This window comes from Nerophis ophidion, linkage group LG14 (genome assembly GCF_033978795.1).
Source record: "Nerophis ophidion isolate RoL-2023_Sa linkage group LG14, RoL_Noph_v1.0, whole genome shotgun sequence".
Lineage (NCBI taxonomy): Eukaryota > Metazoa > Chordata > Actinopteri > Syngnathiformes > Syngnathidae > Nerophis > Nerophis ophidion.
Window position 1 is genome coordinate 52,040,231 of NC_084624.1, and position 22,750 is coordinate 52,062,980.

The following is a 22,750-nucleotide window of genomic DNA, read 5'->3' on the forward strand; positions in this document are numbered from 1 at the left end:
ACGCTAAAATTCACCATGCGGCAGGATTTACAAATAGTCCTGTGGGGCCGTTGGAATAAATCCCAGGCCAGGAGATTGACAGCCCGCATACTAACAAGAATATGTGTCTACCAACAAGAGTATGTGTCTACCAACAAGAGTATGTGTCTACCAACAAGAGTATGTGTCTAATAACAAGAATATGTCTACTAAAAATAATATGTGTCTACTGTATACGTAATGTTACTGTATTACATCGGTCAAGTTCTACTGTATACGTAATGTTACTGTACTGCGTCGGTCAAGTTCTACTGTATACGTAATGTTACTGTATTACGTCGGTCAAATTCTACTGTATACGTAATGTTACCGTATTACGTCGGTCAAATTCTACTGTATACGTAATGTTACTGTATTACATCGGTCAAGTTCTACTGTATACGTAATGTTATTGTACTGCGTCGGTCAAGTTCTACTGTATACGTAATGTTACTGTATTACGTCGGTCAAGTTCTACTGTATACGTAATGTTACTGTACTGCGTCGGTCAAGTTCTACTGTATACGTAATGTTACTGTATTACGTCGGTCAAGTTCTACTGTATACGTAATGTTACTGTATTATGTCGGTCAAATTCTACTGTATACGTAATGTTACTGTATTACGTCGGTCAAATTCTACTGTATACGTAATGTTATCGTATTACGTCGGTCAAGTTTTACTGTATACGTAATGTTACTGTATTATGTCGGTCAAATTCTACTGTATACGTAATGTTACTGTATTATGTCGGTCAAATTCTACTGTATACGTAATGTTACCGTATTACGTCGGTCAAATTCTACAGTATACGTAATGTTACTGTATTACGTCGGTCAAGTTCTACTGTATACGTAATGTTACTGTATTATGTCGGTCAAATTCTACTGTATACGTAATGTTACTGTATTACATCGGTCAAATTCTACTGTATACGTAATGTTACTGTATTATGTCGGTCAAATTCTACTGTATACGTAATGTTACTGTATTACGTCGGTCAAGTTCTACTGTGCACGTAATGTTACTGTATTATGTCGGTCAAATTCTACTGTATACGTAATGTTACTGTATTATGTCGGTCAAATTCTACTGTATACGTAATGTTACTGTATTACGTCGGTCAAATTCTACTGTATACGTAATGTTACTGTATTATGTCGGTCAAATTCTACTGTACACGTAATGTTACTGTATTACGTCGGTCAAGTTCTACTGTATACGTAATGTTACTGTATTGCGTCGGTCAAGTTCTACTGTATACGTAATGTTACTGTATTACGTCGGTCAAATTCTACTGTATACGTAATGTTACTGTATTACGTCGGTCAAATTCTACTGTATACGTAATGTTACCGTATTACGTCGGTCAAGTTCTACTGTATACGTAATGTTACTGTATTATGTCGGTCAAATTCTACTGTATACGTAATGTTACTGTATTACGTCGGTCAAGTTCTACTGTATACGTAATGTTACTGTATTATGTCGGTCAAATTCTACTGTATACATAATGTTACTGTATTACGTCGGTCAAATTCTACTGTATACGTAATGTTACTGTATTACGTCGGTCAAATTCTACTGTATACGTAATGTTACTGTATTGCGTCGGTCAAATTCTACTGTATACGTAATGTTACTGTATTGTGTCGGTCAAGTTCTACTGTATACGTAATGTTACTGTATTACGTCGGTCAAATTCTACTGTATACGTAATGTTACTGTATTACGTCGGTCAAATTCTACTGTATACGTAATGTTACTGTATTACGTCGGTCAAGTTCTACTGTATACGTAATGTTACTGTATTACGTCGGTCAAATTCTACTGTATACGTAATGTTACTGTATTACGTCGGTCAAGTTCTACTGTATACGTAATGTTACTGTATTACGTCGGTCAAATTCTACTGTATATGTAATGTTACTGTATTACGTCGGTCAAGCTCTACTGTATACGTAATGTTACTGTATTGCGTCTGTCAAGTTCTACTGTACACGTAATGTTACTGTATTGCGTCGGTCAAATTCTACTGTACACGTAATGTTACTGTATTACGTCGGTCAAGTTCTACTGTATACGTAATGTTACTGTATAACATCGGTCAAGCTCTACTGTATACGTAATGTTACTGTATTGCGTCTGTCAAGTTCTACTGTACACGTAATGTTACTGTATTGCGTCGGTCAAATTCTACTGTACACGTAATGTTACTGTATTACGTCGGTCAAGTTCTACTGTATACGTAATGTTACTGTATTGCGTCGGTCAAGTTCTACTGTACACGTGATGTTACTGTATTACATCGGTCAAATTCTACTGTATACATAATGTTACTGTATCACATCGGTCAAGTTCTACTCTATATGTCAACTCTTTGGAGAAGCCCATTTTGCCTGAGAAAGGTGTGTCCAAACATACTCCAATCAGTTTGAGTGCTGAGGACTTACCGCTGCTTCTTTGACGGCCTTCTCTGGGATGCTGATCCGAGGGAAGGAGTACATGGCACCCTGGACTGGATTGCAGCTGATTCCAGGCACGGTGTTGAGAACCTCATGGGTCAGTTTGGCCTTCTCTGCTAAGGCACGTAGCGTAGATGTGCGCTCCTGCACGCGGAAGGAAGGAAAAAAAAAAAAAACAACCACCACAACACCTCAAAGACTTGTCCACCGAGAACACTGACTTGAGATTCAGGTACCTTCAAGAATCTGTCGTGTGAGGGCTCGCCAGGCCGTGGCGGGTTGACCACCAGGTCCATTAGCACCTGTCCGGGAACTGGGGGGCACAGTCGCACCGACACCAACTTGGTCAGCTGGGCCTTGACCTCATCGTCCATGTTGATGATCTCCATGTAGCCTCCGCGTAAGCCGCACCTGCACGTGGAATATTAGGACTTACCTTTTGACTTTGGCGAGCAGGAAGAAGTCCTGAGTCCTGTGTACTTACTCCCCCATGTAGCACTTGGAGGTGGAGTGGAAGGAGGCCAGCTCCACCGTGTTGGAGTACTCGGGCCCCATCTCAAACAGGACCTTCTTAAAGGAGTGGAAGCGGCAGCCTTCGGCGTACACGTTGTCCTGGTAAACCTGACAAAGATGGAGGACTATGGCACCTGGCGTGACAGGATGTCGGGAGTCACATGATGAGATCTTACCTCGTCGGCCATGAGAAAAAGGCGCTCCTTGGCGGCGAATCGGATGACGTCTTCGATGCACTTCCTGCTCTGAACCTGACCTGTGGAGGAGAGGTCCGTCACTGCTGATCTTGTCTGTTGCTGCCATCTAGTGGCTGCACTCCTACGCCACACTTTCCCCTGCTGATGGTGTCTGTTGCTGCCATCTAGTGGCTGCACTCCTACACCACACTTTCCCCTGCTGATAGTGTCTGTTGCTGCCATCTAGTGGCTGCACTCCTACACCACACTTTCCCCTGCTGATAGTGTCTGTTGCTGCCATCTAGTGGCTGCACTCCTACACCACACTTTCCCCTGCTGATAGTGTCTGTTGCTGCCATCTAGTGGCTGCACTCCTACACCACACTTTCCCCTGCTGATGGTGTCTGTTGCTGCCATCTAGTGGCTGCACTCCTACACCACACTTTCCCCTGCTGATAGTGTCTGTTGCTGCCATCTAGTGGCTGCACTCTTACACCACACTTTCCCCTGCTGATGGTGTCTGTTGCTGCCATCTAGTGGCTGCACTCCTACACCACACTTTCCCCTGCTGATGGTGTCTGTTGCTGCCATCTAGTGGCTGCACTCCTACACCACACTTTCCCCTGCTGATGGTGTCTGTTGCTGCCATCTAGTGGCTGCACTCCTACACCACACTTTCCCCTGCTGATGGTGTCTGTTGCTGCCATCTAGTGGCTGCACTCCTACACCACACTTTCCCCTGCTGATGGTGTCTGTTGCTGCCATCTAGTGGCTGCACTCCTACACCACACTTTCCCCTGCTGATGGTGTCTGTTGCTGCCATCTAGTGGCTGCACTCCTACACCACACTTTCCCCTGCTGATAGTGTCTGTTGCTGCCATCTAATGGCCGCACTCCTACACCACACTTTCCCCTGCTGATATTGTCTGTTGCTGCCATCTAGTGGCTGCACTCCTACACCACACTTTCCCCTGCTGATAGTGTCTGTTGCTGCCATCTAATGGCCGCACTCCTACACCACACTTTCCCCTGCTGATATTGTCTGTTGCTGCCATCTAGTGGCTGCACTCTTACACCACACTTTCCCCTGCTGATGGTGTCTGTTGCTGCCATCTAGTGGCTGCACTCCTACACCACACTTTCCCCTGCTGATGGTGTCTGTTGCTGCCATCTAGTGGCTGCACTCCTACACCACACTTTCCCCTGCTGATAGTGTCTGTTGCTGCCATCTAGTGGCTGCACTCCTACGCCACACTGTCCTAGGCTGATGGTGTCTGTTGCTGCCATCTAGTGTCTGCACTCCTACACCACACTTTTCCCCAACAGTACAACTAACATGGGGAAAATGCAACAGGCCAGCAGCAAATCCTAACTCTTGCATGGATGGCAACATGTGGATTAACAACTTCACTATTTACCTTCTGCAACCAAGTGGAAGAATGTTTAGTTGTTTCATTATCTACTTTCTGCTATTAAGTGGATGAGTGTTTAGTTGTTGTTTCATTATCTACCTTCTGCTATTAAGTGGAAGTGTGTGTAAGTGTTGTTGGCCCAGACAATGGCTGCCTTTAGAGGGCTGATTTTTCCCGAATGCAAATGATTTGTTGCAGGTAGTAATAAGCGGTGATTAATCGTCACACTCTCTCTGATTGGTTAATCGCCCACCACATGACTTCCCATTTTCTCCCTGCACACAGCTTTGGTTTATGGTGCGTTTTGCTGTTTGTTGCGCCCTAAAAAGTGTCAATACTGTATAAGAGTAGTATTTATAACAGTTTGATTGTAGCATGCATCCTACTGGTAGTTTTCATTAACACAGTTGGAGGTGTTGAAATTGCTCATGCTAGTCGATAAAAGTTAAAGTTAAAGTACCAATGATCGTCTCCCACACACACACACACACTGGGTGTGGTGAAATGTGTCCTCTGCATTTGACCCATCCCCTTGCTCACCCCCTGGGGGTGAGGGGAGCAGTGGGCAGCAGCGGTGCCGCGCCCAGGAATCATTTATGGTGATTTAACCCCCAATTCCGAGCCTTGATGCTGAGTGCCAAGCAGGGAGGTAATGGCTCCCATTTTTATAGTCTTTGGTATGACTCAGCCGGGGTTTGAACTCACAACCTACCCATCTCAGGGCGGACACTCTAACCACTAGGCCACTGAGTGAAGTGAATTGTGAAGTGAATTATATTTATATAGCGCTTTACATAGTGAAACCCAATATCTAAGTTACATTTAAACCAGTGTGGGTGGCACTGGGAGCAGGTGGGTAAAGTGTCTTGCCCAAGGACACAAAGGCAGGGACTAGGATGGCGGAAGCGGGAATCGAACCTGCAACCCTCAAGTTGCTGGCACGGCCACTCTACCAACCGAGCTATACCGCACAAAGTAGCATGTCAGTAGCAAAGCAATGATTGATAGCATCAAGCTAGCATATTATTGGAAAGGTGGAGACATACTTAGTTTGAAGCATTTCTTTGAATCAATGTTGGCATTGAAAATGGCAACATTAGATAGAGCAGGTGTCTCAAACTTGTTTCCACGGAGGCCCACTGTTTAAAAAAATCTAAATTCAAATGTATGTGATTTTTTTTTTTTTTTTTTTTTAACATCATTTGACAGCATTGATAAAAAAGTGCACCAGTAATCACCTCATATTATTATATTATTGCTTATGCCAGAGACGTCAAACATATGGTCCTAGGGGCGGATCGGGCCCGCGAGATGAGTTTGCTAAATATATCAATCAATCAATCAATCAATGTTTATTTATATAGCCCCAAATCACAAATGTCTCAAAGGACTGCACAAATTATTACGACTACAACATCCTCGGAAGAACCCACAAAAGGGCAAGGAAAACTCACACCCAGTGGGCAGGGAGAATTCACATTCAGTGGGACGCCAGTGACAATGCTGACTATGAGAAACCTTGGAGAGGACCTCAGATGTGGGCAACCCCCCCCCCCTCTAGGGGACCGAAAGCAATGGATGTCGAGCGGGTCTAACATGATACTGTGAAAGTTCAATCCATAGTGGCTCCAAGACAGCCGCGAGAGTCCCGTCCACAGGAAACCATCTCAAGCGGATCAGCAGCGTAGAGATGTCCCCAACCGATAAAGGCCTACTGAAAGCCACTACTACCCACCACGCAGTCTGATAGTTTATACATCAATGGTGAAATATTAGCCTTGCAACAAATGCCAATACAGCTTTTTTAGTTTACTAAATTACAATTTTAAATTTCCCAGGAGTTTCATCTTGGAAACGTCGTGTAATGATGACGTGTCCGCAGGACGTCACGCGTTTTTAGGAAGTATGAGCGCTACGCACACACACACACAGCTAAAAGTCGTCTGCTTTAACCGCATAATTACACAGTATTTTGGACATCTGTGTTGCTGAACCTTTTGCAATTTGTTCAATTAATATTGGAGAAGTCACAGTAGAAAGATGGAGTTGGGAAGCTTTAGCCTTTAGCCACACAAACACACGGTGATTCCTTGTTTAAAATTCCCGGAGCTGAAACTTTCCTATGGATCAGAGCACGGTCAAGCAGACATGGATCCCAACCGGACGTCAACCAGCAGGTTTCGGTGAGAAAATTGTGGTTAAAAAGTCGCCACTTACCGGATATCAACTGAGCTTGTGTCATCCGTACAGCTGCCGTCGACGCCCGTGAGACATGGCGTCAAGACACCCGTGGACAAACCCCTCCGACTATCTGGTAATATTAAACTTACTAAAACACTAGCAACAGAATTATCTTAGTAAATGTGTTTAAAAACATCGGAATACGTCCCAATGCTATCGCGATATTTTTTTTAACTGTTTTTTTTTCTTCCTAGTCCGTCGCTATCAACATCCTCAGACACAAATCTTTCATCCTCGCTCAAATTAATGGGGAAATTCTCATTTTCTCGGTCCGAATAACTGTTTTTGTTGGAGTCTCCCATTAAACACAATGTGAATATGTGACGAGCCCCCACACTTGCGACGTCATCGTCTGCGACTTCCGGTAAAGGCGAGGCTTTTTCAGGAAGTACCAAAAGTGGCGAACTTTATCGTGGATGTTCTCTACTAAATCCTTTCAGCAAAAATGTGGCAATATCGCGAAATGATCAAGTATGACACATAGAATGGACCTGCTATCCCCGTTTGAATAAGAACATCTCATATCAGTAGGCCTTTAACCTGAATTTTCTGAATGAAAGAAAGTGCTGTTTTAAATGTGTCCACTAGATGTCGCAATAGCAATTCTTTGTATCTTTGTAGATGATGCTACATATGTACAAAGAATAAACCATGTGATGTTAGTGCATGGGTGTCAAACTCTGGCCCCCCGTGTAATTTCATTTGGCCCTTGAGGTAATATCGAATTAAGATAAGAGCTGGCCTGCCGGTATTATTCAGCGGCGATGCCTCTGTAACACCGCATTCACCGCTGATACTCGTACTTGCTAACCCTCACGATTTTCCCGGGAGACTCCCGAAGTTCAGTGCCGCTCCCGAAAATGGTTAAACAGCTCGCTCCCAATCAAAAGGGACTGGGTACAAATCCCAGTCAGATCAATCGGTAACTAGGAAAGCTTTTATATCATAGTTTACTGAGACAGGTTCTCAATTAAAAATGTCATTGGGGCCCGAAATTTCCCTTTAAGAAGACCAAAGATGGCTGATTGGTCAAAACAGGTATCTCCCAATCAAAGAGGACTGGGTTTAAATCCTAGTCAGGTTGATCAGTAACTAGGAAAGATCCAGTGGGAGGAGTTAAAGTTCACCCGGACAACAATATTGGGGGCGTGTCTTGAAGGCACTGCCTTTAGCGTCCTCTAAAGCCTACCGTCACGTCCGCTTTTCCGCCATACAAACATCGTGCCAGCACAGTCACATAATACATGCAGCTTTAACACACACAAGTGAATGCAAGGCGTACTTGGTCAACAGCCATACAGGTCACACTGAGGGTGGCCGTATAAACAACTTTAACACCGTTACAAATATGCGCCACGCTGTGAACCCACGCCAAACAAGAATGACAAACACATTTTGGGAGAACATCCGCACCGTAACAGAACATAAACACAACAGAAGTGAAGTGAAGTGAATTATATTTATATAGCGCTTTTCTCTAGTGACTCAAAGCGCTTTACATAGTGAAACCCAATACCTAAGTTCCATTTAAACCAGTGTGGGTGTGGCACTGGGAGCAGGTGGGTAAAGTGTCTTGCCCAAGGACACAACGGCAGTGACTAGGATGGCGGAAGCGGGAGTCGAACCTGCAACCCTCAAGTTGCTGGCACGGCCGCTCTACCAACCGAGCTATGCCGCCCAGAAGAAATACCCAGAATCCTTTGCAGCACTAACACTTCCAAACTCCGACCCCCCCCCCCCCCCCATTTTTATTTACATTTTATTTGATATGCCATTGATATTTTTTAATTATTACTATTATGATTGGAAACTCTATTTTGCTTGTCACTATAAAGTTATATAAGCCTTGCTTGTTCAATATTCAATGCAAAACTTGTTTGGGTCCCTATTAAAAGGTTAATTTTGTTCAGTTTTAAATTTTGGCCCACTCTTTGAGTTTGACACCCCTGCTCTAATTGGTGTTCATTTCTAATCCATCAAAATAAAAGATTCATATCAAAATCAAATTACAGGATGTTATTTATGTCATCCATCCATCCATCATCTTCCGCTTATCCAAGGTCGGGTCGCGGGGGCAACAGCCTAAGCAGGGAAACCCAGACTTCCCTCTCTCCAGCCACTTCGTCTAGCTCTTCCCGGGGGATCCCGAGGCGTTCCCAGGCCAGCTGGGAGACATAGTCTTCCCAACGTGTCCTGGGTCTTCCCGTGGCCTCCTACCGGTTGGACGTGCCCTAAACACCTCCCTAGGGAGGCGTTCGGGTGGCATCCTGACCAGATGCCCGAACCACCTCCTGACCAGATGCCCGAACCTTGGTATTATCATGACCTACGATTGGTATTTTCATTTTAAATTAATATGATCCAAAACCTGTGATTGATGACCACAATTTGATAAACTTGCATATTTACCTGGGCTGTTTGCTGTTCATATCTATCAGGGATATCAAACATGCGGCCTGGAGTTTAATCCAGCCCACAAGATGAGTTAGCAAAGTGTAAATGAGCTGCATTTGAAATGAAATGAAAGAAACTGCTGCTCTCAATTTGTCCATTAGATGTCGCAATAGCAATTCTGTTCGGCAAGCAAATGGTTCATGCCGAGCCAGCGAGGGGTACACAACAAAGTGGGGCTGCGGCTCCTTCCCCTCGACCTAACGCGAAACCTGCAATTTTACGTATTTTGCTTTGAACACACCGTGCTTTGGCACCCTCGTTTCCACTAAATGTTTTTGTGAAAAAACCCGAAAAGTGCAAGCAGACTGCAGTGTCTCAAGAAAAGTAATCATCCTCCTCCTATTCATGATACGTACATTTTCAGAATGTGCTTGTTCTTTCTTGGCAAAAAGTAAAACAAAGAAAGCAATCTGAAGTTGTCGTATTTTTAAGTTATTATGCCATGGAATAGATTTTCCTCCATGTGGCCTCTGAGTTAAAATGAGTTTGACACCTGCGGTTTAGATTATTTTGTATTAGGGCTGGGCGGTATTGCCTTTTTTTAATATCGTGATATTTTTAGGCCATATCGCGATATACGATTATATATTACGATATTTTGCCTTGGCCTTGAATGAACACTTGATGCATATAATCACAGCAAAATGATGATTCTGTGTGTCTACATTAAAACATTCTTCTTGGGATGGCGTGGCGCAGTGGTAGAGTGGCCGTGCGCAACCCGAGGGCCCCTGGTTCAAATCCCACCTAGTACCAACCTCGTCACGTCCGTTGTGTCCTGAGCAAGACACTTCACCCTTGGTCCTGATGGGTGCTGGTTGGCGCCTTGCATGGCAGCTCCCTCCATCAGTGTGTGAATGTGTGTGTGAATGGGTAAATGTGGAAGTAGTGTCAAAGCGCTTTGAGTACCTTGAAGGTAGAAAAGCGCTATACAAGTACAACCCATTTATTATTATTATGTTCTCCTCAACTGTTTTACCAACATGTGGTTTATTCAGTACACCTCCTCTACAAAGATACAAGGAATTGCTTAAATGACACATTTCATTTCTTTCATTGAAGGATTTCAGCTCATTTTTAAACTTCGCAAACTCATCCCGCGGGCCGCATGTTTGACACCCCTGGCCTGGAAAGCCCCCCAAAATTACCACATTATGAGTGAGCTCTAAATGAGCTTTTTTTTCTTTAACAGAGCGGGGTCATTTACCGGTGGGGTTCCCTGGGTTAATGATGCACAGGGCACGGGGGTTGCAGTAGCGCCTGGCGTCCTCTAGAGCTCGCTGCAGCTCACTGATGTCCAGACTCCAGCACTTGTCCTCGTTGAGGTAGTAGTTGATCTGCACGGCGCCCAGCTCGGCGAGGGCGGCCGAGTACAGGGGGTACTGAGGGATGGAGATCATGACGCCGGTGCGGGCTGCGCCTTCGCCGCACACCAGCAGCTTGAGAATGGTCTGTGCAGGGTGGGAAAATCACCGACATTTTAAATGTGCCTTTGTTTACCTTTTTTTTGGTGGGGCAATGCCTGTTTATTTCTATCTTTACCACAATGCCGTCGCTGGCGCCCGTTGTGAGGTAGATGTCATCCGGGTCGCACTCCACGCCGCCGTCCCTTTGTTCGATGTAGCGGGCCACGTCCCAGCGTACACAGTCGATGCCTTGGCTGGCAGTGTAAGAACCTAAGAGCACAAATAAAACACGTAGAGCATGGATGTCAAACTCTGGCCCGCCGCCGTTTAATTTCATTTGGCCCTTGAGGCAATATCGAATTAAGATCAGAGCTGGCCCGCCGGTAACACCAACTTCACCGCTAATACTCGTACTTGCCAACCCTCCCGATTTTCCCGGGAGACTCCCGAAGTTCAGTGCCCTTCTCGAAAATCTCTCAGGGCAACCATTCTCCCGATTTCCACCCGGACAACAATATCGGGCGCGTGCCTTAAAGATAAATAAATGGGTTGTACTTGTATAGCGCTTTTCTACCTTCAAGGTACTCAAAGCGCTTTGACACTACTTCCACATTTACCCATTCACACACACATTCACACACTGATGGAGGGAGCTGCCATGCAAGGCGCCAACCAGCACCCATCAGGAGCGTGAAGTGAAGTGAATTATATTTATATAGCGCTTTTCTCTAGTGACTCAAAGCGCTTTACATAGGGACACCCAATATCTAAGTTACATTTAAACCAGTGTGGGTGGCACTGGGAGCACGTGGGTAAAGTGTCTTGCCCAAGGACACAACGGCAGCGACTAGGATGGCGGAAGCGGGAATCGAACCTGCAACCCTCAAATTGCTGGCACGGCCACTCTACCAACCGAGCTATACCGCCCCAGGAGCAAGGGTGAAGTGTCTTGCTCAGGACACAACGGACGTGACGAGGTTGGTACTAGGTGGGATTTGAACCAGGGACCCTCGGGTTGCGCACGACCACTCTGCCACTGCGCCACGCCGTCCCTATAACTAAGAATTGGAGACGGCGAGAAATAAACAAAAATATGTTTTTGGCAACTTTTTTTAAACCTTCGGTGAAGATTGTGATTAATTCTCATCTAAACTGGAAGATATAAACATCCCATCAGTCCGCATCCCAGTGAGAGCAGATATTGTACAGTATACGTAAATCATTTTTTTTATGTGCCATGATTAGTAGTGTTGTTGTTGTTGAAGAGAACATTGTGATGAGTCTGTGAAATTAATACGTATGTTTAAAATGAGCAAAACACATAAATATTACTTGTTATTATGAATGTTACTACATTACATAAAAACCTTGATGGAGGTTTTTTAAAGCGCTTTAGAGGCGGAATAGAGCAACTCCTATTGGCTCCATTGTTGGCTGACTTTCACTAATATTGATTTATGAGTTACAAGGCATTAAAATAGAACATACCATATTTCCTTGAATAGACACTGCCTTTAGCATCCTCTACAACATGTCGTCATGTCCTCTTTTCCTCCATATAAACAGCGTGCTGGCCAAGTCCCGTAATATATTTGGCTTTCACACACACATATGCGAATGCCACGCATACTTGGTCAACAGCCATACAGGTCACACTGAGGGTGGCCGTATAAACAACTTTAACATTGTTACAAATATGCGCCACACTGTGAACCCACACCAAACAAGAATGACAAAACACATTTCGGGAGAACACCCAACTCAACATAAACACAACAGAACAAATACCCAGAACCCTTGCAGCACTAACTCTTCCAGAACGCTATAATACACACCCCCCGCTACCACCAAACCCCGCCCACCTCATTTTTATTTTATTTTCGAATTTATTAGCCTGTGGAAAAAGTTAATGTTGATATTTACCTCAGAAGGCTGCAAATAGAAAAGAGGCATTATTTTTTTAATTTAAATTTTATTTAATACACCACTGATGTTTTTTGAAAGTTGATTTTGCACTATTACGTTATATAAGCTCTGCCTGTTCCATGAGAGGAAGCCCGAGTACCGAGAGGGAACCCACGCAGTCACGGGGAGAACATGCAAACTCCACACAGAAAGATCCCGAGCCCGGGATTGAACCCAGGATTACTCAGGAACTTTGTATTGTGAGGCAGATGCACTAACCCCTGTGCCACCGTGCTGCCCTATTTAAGCCTTGCTTGTTCAATATTCATTGCAAAATTTGTTTGGGTCCCTATTAAAAGGTTAATTTGTTCAACTTTGGCCCGCGGCTTTGTTCGGTTAAAATTTTGGTACACTCTGTATTTCAGTTTGACACCCCTGGCGTAGCGCCTCAAGCAGGAGGTCAGCAACCTCTAGACTAGAGATGCGCGGATAGGCAATTATATCATCCGCAACCGCATCACCAAAGTTGTCATCCACCCGCCGTCCACCCGAACCAACATTTTATCAGAACCGCAACCGCCCGCCACCCGCCCGTTGAAATACATCAGAGGTCGGCCACCTTTACCACTCAAAGAGCTATTTAAACCCGTTTCACAGAGTAAAGAAGACAATGGGAGCCGCTAACGTTCTCGCGAAAATCCAATGGTGTTCATCTTGATGACAAGAATAAGGGCGTGCTGTGAAACCATTGCCTTTGACACCTTCGACAACATGTACAAACCGATTGTTAGTCCGGCAACATGTTGTATGCAGCTTCCGCAATCACACGTACAAGATTGAAAGGCATACTGGGTGATACAGAGTACACTGATGGTTGTGATATAAACAATTTTAACACTCTTACTAATATGCGCCACACTGTGAAGCCACACCAAACAAGAATGACAAACACATTTCGGGAGAACATCCTCCCAGTAACACAACATAAACGCAACACAAAAAATACCCAGAATCCTTTGCATCCGTGACACTACCTGAATATATTTTACACCCCCGCGCCCCCAACCCCGCCCACCTTACCGACGCACAGGGGGGTTTGCTGCTAGCAGGGTGTATAAAATAGTCAGTAAGTGAATGGGTGCAACGGATTCTGGGTATTTGTTGTGTTGGGTTTATGTTGTTTTACTGGAAATGTGTTTGTCATTCTTGTTTGGTGTGGCTTCACAGCGTGGCGCATATTACCAAAAGTGTTAATATTGTTTGTATCACAACCATTAGTGTACTCTGTGTCACCCAGTATGCCTTGCAGTCGTGTGTGTGTGTCTGCGGAAGCTACACAACATGTTGATGGACTGACAAGCCAATGGCTTCATAACACGCCCTAATACTTATTAACTGGGTGACTGCCACCAGTCATTCTAGAGAATGTTTGTGTCTCCTATTGTCTTCTTCGCTTTGTGACACGGGTCCTAAATGGCTCTTTAAATGGTAAAGGATACCGATCCGTGAACCATGTTTATCAAATATTTCCGAATGGTTCAACCGCCACCCGCCCGAATCTAATTAAAATCTATTTTTTTCGTCATGTCATCCGTCCGACCCGCGGTTTATCCGCGGATTAGACCGCAAACCGCGCATCTCTACTCTAGACCTCTTTCAGAGACGTGTGAAAATGGAAAAAGATAAAAAAATATATATATTTATTATTTTCATATATTTTCTGAGGAGAACAAACATGAGACAAAGCTTCCTAATTGTTAGAAATGCCACTGTTTGTATCAAACACGCTTCACTGATGAGAGGATTTGTAAAGACCGTTTTGTCCTACTAATTTCAGCCATCCTTGAACTCATCGTACTTTGTTTACATGTATAACTTTCTCCGATGCTGCCACATAAAGACGTGTTTTATGCCAATTCTTCTTTGTCTCATTTTGTCCACCAAATGTTTAATGCTGTGCGTGAATGCACAAAGAGGTGAGCTTTGTTGATATTATGGATTTGCTGGAGTGCTAATCAGGCATATTTGGTGACTGCATGACCGCAAGCTAATCGATGCTAACATACTATTTAGGCTAGCTGTATGTACATATTGCATCATTATACCTCGTTTGTAGCTATATTTGTGCTCTTTTAACTTCCTTGACTTATGTCCTCTGTGTATTTAATTTATATTTGCATGTCTCATGACACATTATCTGGATGTAACATTGGCTGCATTTCTCATAGTTGTGTGCCATGTTGTTCCAGACCACAGCAAACTGTACCCAGCTTGCAAAGATTGTAATAAATCCATTAGAAGACAGCGTGCCGTCACCTTTAACTTGGACACACACATCTATACTTTTGGCCATACTGAGACACTCATTTCCTGAAGTTATCTCATCCTGTGAGAAGCCTCCATCTTACTCATGATTTCAATGTTGCAAAAATGTGTAGGATAAATATTAAAATACAACATCTCTGTCAATGAAGTTTTACGTCAACCTTTAATAGTAGGCTAATATAGCTAATATAGACACTTACATCATGTGTTGTCTTCATCATAACACTTATATAAGACTTTTAAAGTCATTTTGATAGTAGGCTAATATAGACACTTACATCATGTGTTGTCTTCATTATAACACTTATATAAGACTTTTAAAGTCATTTTGATAGTAGGCTAATATAGCTAATATAGACACTTACATCATGTGTTGCCTTCATTATAACACTTATATAAGATTTTTAAAGTCATTTTGATAGTAGGCTAATATAGACACTTACATCATGTGTTGCCTTCATTGTAACACTTATATAAGACTTTTAAAGTAATTTTGATAGTAGGCTAATATAGACACTTACATCATGTGTTGCCTTCATTATAACACTTATATAAGATTTTTAAAGTCCTTTTGATAGTAGGCTAATATAGCTAATATAGACACTTACATCATGTGTTGCCTTCATCATAACACTTACATAAGACTTTTAAAGTAATTTTGATAGTAGGCTAATATAGCTAATATAGACACTTACATCATGTGTTGCCTTCATTATAACACTTATATAAGATTTTTAAAGTCATTTTGATAGTAGGCTAATATAGACACTTACATCATGTGTTGCCTTCATTGTAACACTTATATAAGACTTTTAAAGTAATTTTGATAGTAGGCTAATATAGACACTTACATCATGTGTTGCCTTCATCATAACACTTACATAAGACTTTTAAAGTAATTTTGATAGTAGGCTAATATACACACTTACATCATGTGTTGCCTTCATTATAACACTTATATAAGACTTTTAAAGTCATTTTGATAGTAGGCTAATATAAACACTTGCATCATGTGTTGCCTTCATTATAACACTTATATAAGACTTTTAAAGTCATCTTGATAGTAGGCTAATATAGCTAATATAGACACTTACATCATGTGTTGCCTTCATTATAACACTTATATAAGATTTTTAAAGTCCTTTTGATAGTAGGCTAATATAGCTAATATAGACACTTACACCATGTGTTGCCTTCATTATAACACTTATATAAGACTTTTAAAGTCATTTTGATAGTAGGCTAATATAGCTAATATAGACACTTACACCATGTGTTGCCTTCATTATAACACTTATATAAGACTTTTAAAGTCATCTTGATAGTAGGCTAATATAGCTAATATAGACACTTACATCATGTGTTGCCTTCATTATAACACTTATATAAGATTTTTAAAGTCCTTTTGATAGTAGGCTAATATAGCTAATATAGACACTTACACCATGTGTCGCCTTCATTATAACACTTATATAAGATTTTTTAAGTCATTTTGATAGTAGGCTAATATAGACACTTACATCATGTGTTGCCTTCATTATAACACTTATATAAGACTTTTAATTTTTTTGCGGCTGCAGACAGATTTGTATTTTTTGTATTTTTGGTCCAATTTGGCTCTTTCATCAATTTGGGTTGCCGAGCCCTGGCCCAAAGGAGGAGCAGCACCACGTTGTAATAAGTAATATGTTGTCCTTGTGCCATTCCTGGGAATGCTTCAATGCACCCAAATGAAGGAGGGACTTGAGTGTCTTTGACGGCGATCCCAATGAGTCATATTGCTGTTGCCTCCAGAAAGAGCAGAAGAAGTTGCGATGACGAGCAACACAAGGTAAAGAAACATCATTAATGACCCCTTTGGTGCTGGCAGGAGAGCATTCTGCAGCTACATACCCATACTGTGGCCGCCACATGACTGCAGAATGCGTCGCGCTCTACTTTTAGCATCCTCTGGGAATGTGCTGTCGTTGAGAAGCTCAGGATAGGAGCAGAGCGCCAATACCTTGGAAACACACACATGTGAAAACACTCAGGAGGACAGTGGACCTTAGATTAGATTAGATTAGATAGATTAGATAGTACTTTATTCATTCCGTCAGGAGAGTTCCTTCAGGAAAATTACAATTTTCAGCACAATCCCATTCAAGATCAGACAAACATTACAGGGAGACAGAACAGGATCGCTGACGGGTCTGCGGCTTCCAGCGCCCCTTACAAAAAAAAAGATGAAATACAGGTAAACAAGGGGGGGGGGGAGGAATAGAAGATTAAAATGAAATTAAAAAAAATCGCTCTTAGCCTGGGACTTTCTAGAGGGGGTGCAGACTGAGGCCAAGGGAAAAAAAAATAAGAAAAAAAATAAATAAAATAAAATCATGGAAGGTGTGTGTGTGTGTGTGTGTGTGTGTGTGCGGTGCTTTAAGGAGCAAACCTGTCTGAAGAAGGTAATGGGCTGCTGGCCCATGGCGTGTGCATCACCAATGTTGGCCTTGATGACCTCATTGAAGGGTTTCTTCCTCCCCTGTGGGACACAAACCAACATGAGCAAGGACAAACACAAACAACTTTTTCTGACAACATATTCCACAAATTTAAATGCTAACAGATTGTGCTCATAAAGCAGGCTGCAGTGGTGGTAAAACACAAAGTCCTTTAGCTGATGTGTTCACACACACACACATGGAAATGATTGAAATACTTTCAGTGCTGTCAAATGTGTGTGTGTGTAATTAGAATGGCAAAGTGAAGACGGAGGAAAAGACAAATGCCAGATGTTATTGCAGCCTGAGTTATATAACAAACAACATTGTTTTTCAGAAGGTCCACCAGCAAAGGAAAAAAAAACCCTCCAGTTTTGTAGCAGGAGCAACAATCAAGTTTCAACCTTCCTTTACTTCCTGTTGAAATGTTATTTATCACGGCTGGACGATTATAGCAAAAAATATTGATTCATTTGATTAATATTGACGTCGGGATTAATAACATGATTATGAATGCATTAGTCAAACAAAGACATGCACCTGGGGATAGGCCCCTCCCACTTCCAAAGACATGCACCTGGGGATAGGTTGATTGGCAACACTAAATGGTCCCTAGTGTGTGTGAATGTTGTCTGTCTATCTGTGTTGGCCCTGCGATGAGGTGGCGACTTGTCCAGGGTGTACCCTGCCTTCCGCCCGATTGTAGCTGAGATAGGCGCCGGCGCCCCCCGCCACCCCAAAAGGGAATAAGCGGTAGAAAATGGATGGATGGATGGATAGTCAACCATCAACTCTTGGGGCGGTATAGCTCGATTGGTAGAGTGGCCGTGCCAGCAACTTGAGGGTGGCAGGTTCGATTCCCGCTTCCGCCATCCTAGTCACTGCCGTTGTGTCCTTGGGCAAGACACTTTACCCACCTGCTCCCAGTGCCACCCACACTGGTTTAAATGTAACTTAGATATTGGGTTTCACTATGTAAAGCGCTTTGAGTCACTAGAGAAAAGCGCTATATAAATATAATTCACTTCACTTCACTACGTTCTTACTTCAAAACAAAGCCATCGCAATTGTAAATGATTCAAGTTAAAGTAGCAATGATTGTCTCACACACACACACACACACACACACACACACACACACACACACACACACACACACACTAGGTGTGGTGAAATTTGTCCTCTGCATTTGACCCATCACCCTTGATCACCCCCTGGGAGGTGAGGGGAGCAGTGAGCAGCAGCGGTGGACGCGCCCGGGAATCTTTTTTGGTGATTTAACCCCCAATTCCAAGCCTTGATGCTGAGTGACAAGCAGGGAGGTAATGGCTCCCATTTGTATAGTCTTTGGTATGACTAGGCCGGGGTTTGAACTCCCAACCTACCCACCTCAGGGCGGACACTCTAACCCAGGGTAGGGAACCTATGGCTCTTTTGATGACTGCATCTGGCTCTCAGATACATCATATCTGACATTGCTTAACACCAGACCTGGGCAAATTAGGCCCGGGGGCCACATGCGTTATGCTTTTTAATAAAGCCCACCGGACATTCCCAAATAATTTTTTTAGATCTTCAAGATGGAAATTGTAGCTGCCGTCATGATGTGCAGTGATGTTTTCTAATGACCGTGAATCAAAGTAATTCAATGGTTGAAATCTGCTCTTTTGCATGATATACTAGTTACTATAGTAATATAATTAGTTACTAAGCTAATCTAATTTGTTACTATGGTAATCTAAGTCACGGCAACTCTGACGAGGCACCAAGCAGTGTGGGTGGTGAGCGTTTCCACAGAGTGTTTCCAGAGCAGTCAACCTGAAATGCGGGTGTCAGGGACAGATGCGGAGACGCTACCTCAGTAGAAGCATTTAAGTCTCACCTTAAAACTCATTTGTATACTCTAGCCTTTAAATAGACCTCCTTTTTAGACCAGTTGATTTGCCGCTTCTTTTCTTTTTTCTCCTATGTGCCCCCCTCCCTTGTGGAGGGGGTCCGGTCCGATGACCATGGATGAAGTACTGGCTGTCCAGATTCGAGACCCAGGATGGACCGCTCGTCGGGACCCAGGATGGACCACTCGCCTGTGTATCGGTTGGGGGCATCTCTACGCTGCTGATTCGCCTCCGCTTGGGATGGTTTCTTGTGGACGGACTCTCGCTGCGGTCTTGGATCCGCTTTGAACTGAACTCTCGCGGCTGTGTTGGAGCCACTATGGATTGAACTTTCACAGTATCATGTTAGACCCGCTTGACATCCATTGCTTTCGGTCCCCTAGAGGGGCGGGGTTGCCCACATTTGAGGTCCTCTCCAAGGTTTCTCATAGTCAGCATTGTCACTGGCGTCCCACTGGATGTGAATTCTCCCTGCCCACTGGGTGTGAGTTTTCCTTGCCCTTTTGTGGGTTCTTCCGAGGATGTTGTAGTCGTAATGGTTTGTGCAGTCCTTTGAGACATTTGTGATTTGGGGCTATATAAATAAACATTGATTGAAATACATTTTTACAACAAAGTTCTAAAGCTTAGTGATATATATCAGATATATCAGATTGTAAGTGAGTTTTTTTTTTCCCCTCACTTTCATATTTTGATGTGTTTGTTGCACTTTTGTTGCGTTTTGCTTGATTGTAAAACATGTCGATCGAAAGGTGGTGTTGTCAATATTCGGTGTTTTATCGTTCATAGTTAATATAGTAAATCCCACATTCTTTATTTTCATGTACATTCTGAGTGTCTCGTTCAGTGAAAAAATTTTTAAATTCCATTCTGTTTTTTAAGAGAGTCTCTCATAACATTTTTTAGCATTCAATCAGAAATTATTGGGAGTTTTTGTATTAGTGTTCCTAAAAATCAGATATACCGGCCCCCAGACACGTTTTTTTCTCTAAATTTGGCCCCCGAGTTAAAATAATTGCCCAGGTCTGCCTAACACGATTAGTAATAAACAATTCCGCTGGTAATCAGTGTTAAAAATAACGTACAACATATAAAACAGTCTCATGCCTTTTAATCCATCCATCCGTTTCTACCGCACCTGTTCAAGAAGTCGCATCAATAGTAAAATTATTTTATTTATTATTGGTTAGCTTCAGAATAAAAATGTTATAAAAAAAATACGACTTATTATACTCTAAAAATGTTGGTCTTTCTTAAAAAATGCATGCATTTAGTTGTATTCAGTGTTCAATCAATCAATCAATCAATGTTTATTTATATAGCCCCAAATCACAAATGTCTCAAAGGACTGCACAAATCATTACGACTACAACATCCTCGGAAGAACCCACAAAAGGGCAAGGAAAACTCACACCCAGTGGGCAGGGAGAATTCACATCCAGTGGGACGCCAGTGACAATGCTGACTATGAGAAACCTTGGAGAGGACCTCAGATGTGGGCAACCCCCCCCCCTCTAGGGGACCGAAAGCAATGGATGTCGAGCGGGTCTAACATGATACTGTGAAAGTTCAATCCATAGTGGCTCCAACACAGCAGTGAGAGTCCCGTCCACAGGAAACCATCTCAAGCGGATCAGCAGCGTAGAGATGTCCCCAACCGATACAGGCGAGCGGTCCATCCTGGGTCCCGACGAGCGGTCCATCCTGGGTCTCGACTCTGGACAGCCAGTACTTCATCCATGGTCATCGGACCGGACCCCCTCCACAAGGGAGGGGGGGACATAGGAGAAAGAAAAGAAGCGGCAGATCAACTGGTCTAAAAAGGAGGTCTATTTAAAGGCTAGAGTATACAGATGAGTTTTAAGATGAGACTTAAATGCTTCTACTGAGGTAGTGTTAAAAGATATTATATGGTGATACACTTTAAAATATTTGGCTTTCATGGCTTTCTCAGCCAAAAAGGTTCTCGACCCCTGTTCTAACCACTGAGCAGGTTATTAAATGAAATATCTAATATTATTATATATTTATGTTATCAAAACAAATGATGGAGATTATTATGACCATACCAATGCTCTTTGTATGAAATGTAAAACATTAAAAGTGCAGGATGTTGTTGACCTCCACATACAGAGGTCACGCCCACATGCTGTCTACAGGAGGGATTCAAACCCAGGGACACTTCACCGCGCCTCAGAGGTCCCGCTGTCTTTAAGAAAGCAAACATAAGAGCTGTCCTAACAAACAGATGTGTTTGTGTCAGGGGGGTTCATCAGCTTGGTCACTTCAAACAAGGAAGATCTCTGGCTCTCACAGACCTGTAACTTCTTTAAGAAGCTCTTCTGTCCTCCACTCGTTCCCTGCATTAATGGAACCTGTTTGAACTTGTTATCTGTATAAAAGACACCTGTCCACAGCCTCAAACAGTCAGACTCCAAACTCCACTATGGCCAAGACCAAAGAGCTGTCAAAGGACACCAGGAAAACAATTGTAGACCTGCACCAGACTGGGTAGAGTGAATCTACAATAGGCAAGCAGCTTGGTGTGAAAAAATCAACTGTGGGAGCAATTATCAAAAAATGGAAGACATACAAGACCACTCAGAATCTCCCTCGATCTGGGGCTCCACGCAAGTTCTCATCACGTGGGGTCAAAATGATCATGAGAACGGTGAGCAAAAATCCCAGAACCACACGGGGGGACCTGGTGAATGACCTGCAGAGAGCTGGGACCAAAGTAACAAAGGTTACCATCAGTAACACACTACGCCGACAGGGAATCAAATCCTGCAGTGCCAGACGTGTCCCCCTGCTTAAGCCAGTGTATGTCCAGGCCCGTCTGAAGTTTGCCAGAGAGCACATGGATGATACAGCAGAGGATTGGGAGAATGTCATGTGGTCAGATGAAACCAAAATAGAACTTTTTGGTATAAACTCAACTCGTCGTGTTTGGAGGAAGAAGAATACTGAGTTGTAACCCAAAACACCATACCTACTGTGAAGCATGGAGGTGGAAACATCATGCTTTGGGGCTGTTTTCCTGCTAAAGGGGACAGGACGATTGATCCGTGTTAAGGAAAGAATGAATGGGGCCATGTATCGTGATATTTTGAGACAAAACCTCCTTCCTTCAGTGAGAGCTTTAAATGGTTGACCAAATACTTATTTTCCACCATAATTTACAAATACATTCATTAAAATTCCTACAATGTGAATTCCTGGATTTTTTTTCCACATCCTGTCTCTCACAGTTGAAGTGTACCTATGATGAAAATTACAGACCTCTGTCATCATTTGAAGTGGGAGAACTTGCAGAATCAGTGGCTGACTAAATACTTTTTTGCCCCACTGTATATATTATTGGTACAAATGTTTAACCAGCACGTGTTTGTCAATGTCTGTAAAGAGTGTTTATGTTGTGTTTTTGCAAAATGTTGTGGAAAGGAGATTTCCCTTTTTT

The 22,750-nt window shown here is 43.1% G+C and overlaps 1 protein-coding gene across 2 annotated transcripts in view; it reads right to left on the reverse strand.

The window, feature by feature from the left end:
- The window catches only part of LOC133568831 (alanine aminotransferase 2-like), an 86,682-nt gene that overhangs the window by 20,215 nt on the left and 43,717 nt on the right, over window positions 1-22,750 (reverse strand). For both annotated transcript variants that reach the window (XM_061920999.1, XM_061920998.1), the window contains 8 exons: window positions 17,347-17,436; window positions 16,809-16,917; window positions 10,822-10,955; window positions 10,487-10,730; window positions 3,173-3,252; window positions 2,968-3,104; window positions 2,720-2,894; window positions 2,472-2,627 (listed from right to left, as the gene is read on the reverse strand). In XM_061920999.1, the coding sequence (XP_061776983.1) occupies window positions 2,472-2,627; window positions 2,720-2,894; window positions 2,968-3,104; window positions 3,173-3,252; window positions 10,487-10,730; window positions 10,822-10,955; window positions 16,809-16,917; window positions 17,347-17,436 (1,125 nt within the window). The remainder of the gene's footprint in view (window positions 1-2,471; window positions 2,628-2,719; window positions 2,895-2,967; window positions 3,105-3,172; window positions 3,253-10,486; window positions 10,731-10,821; window positions 10,956-16,808; window positions 16,918-17,346; window positions 17,437-22,750) is intronic.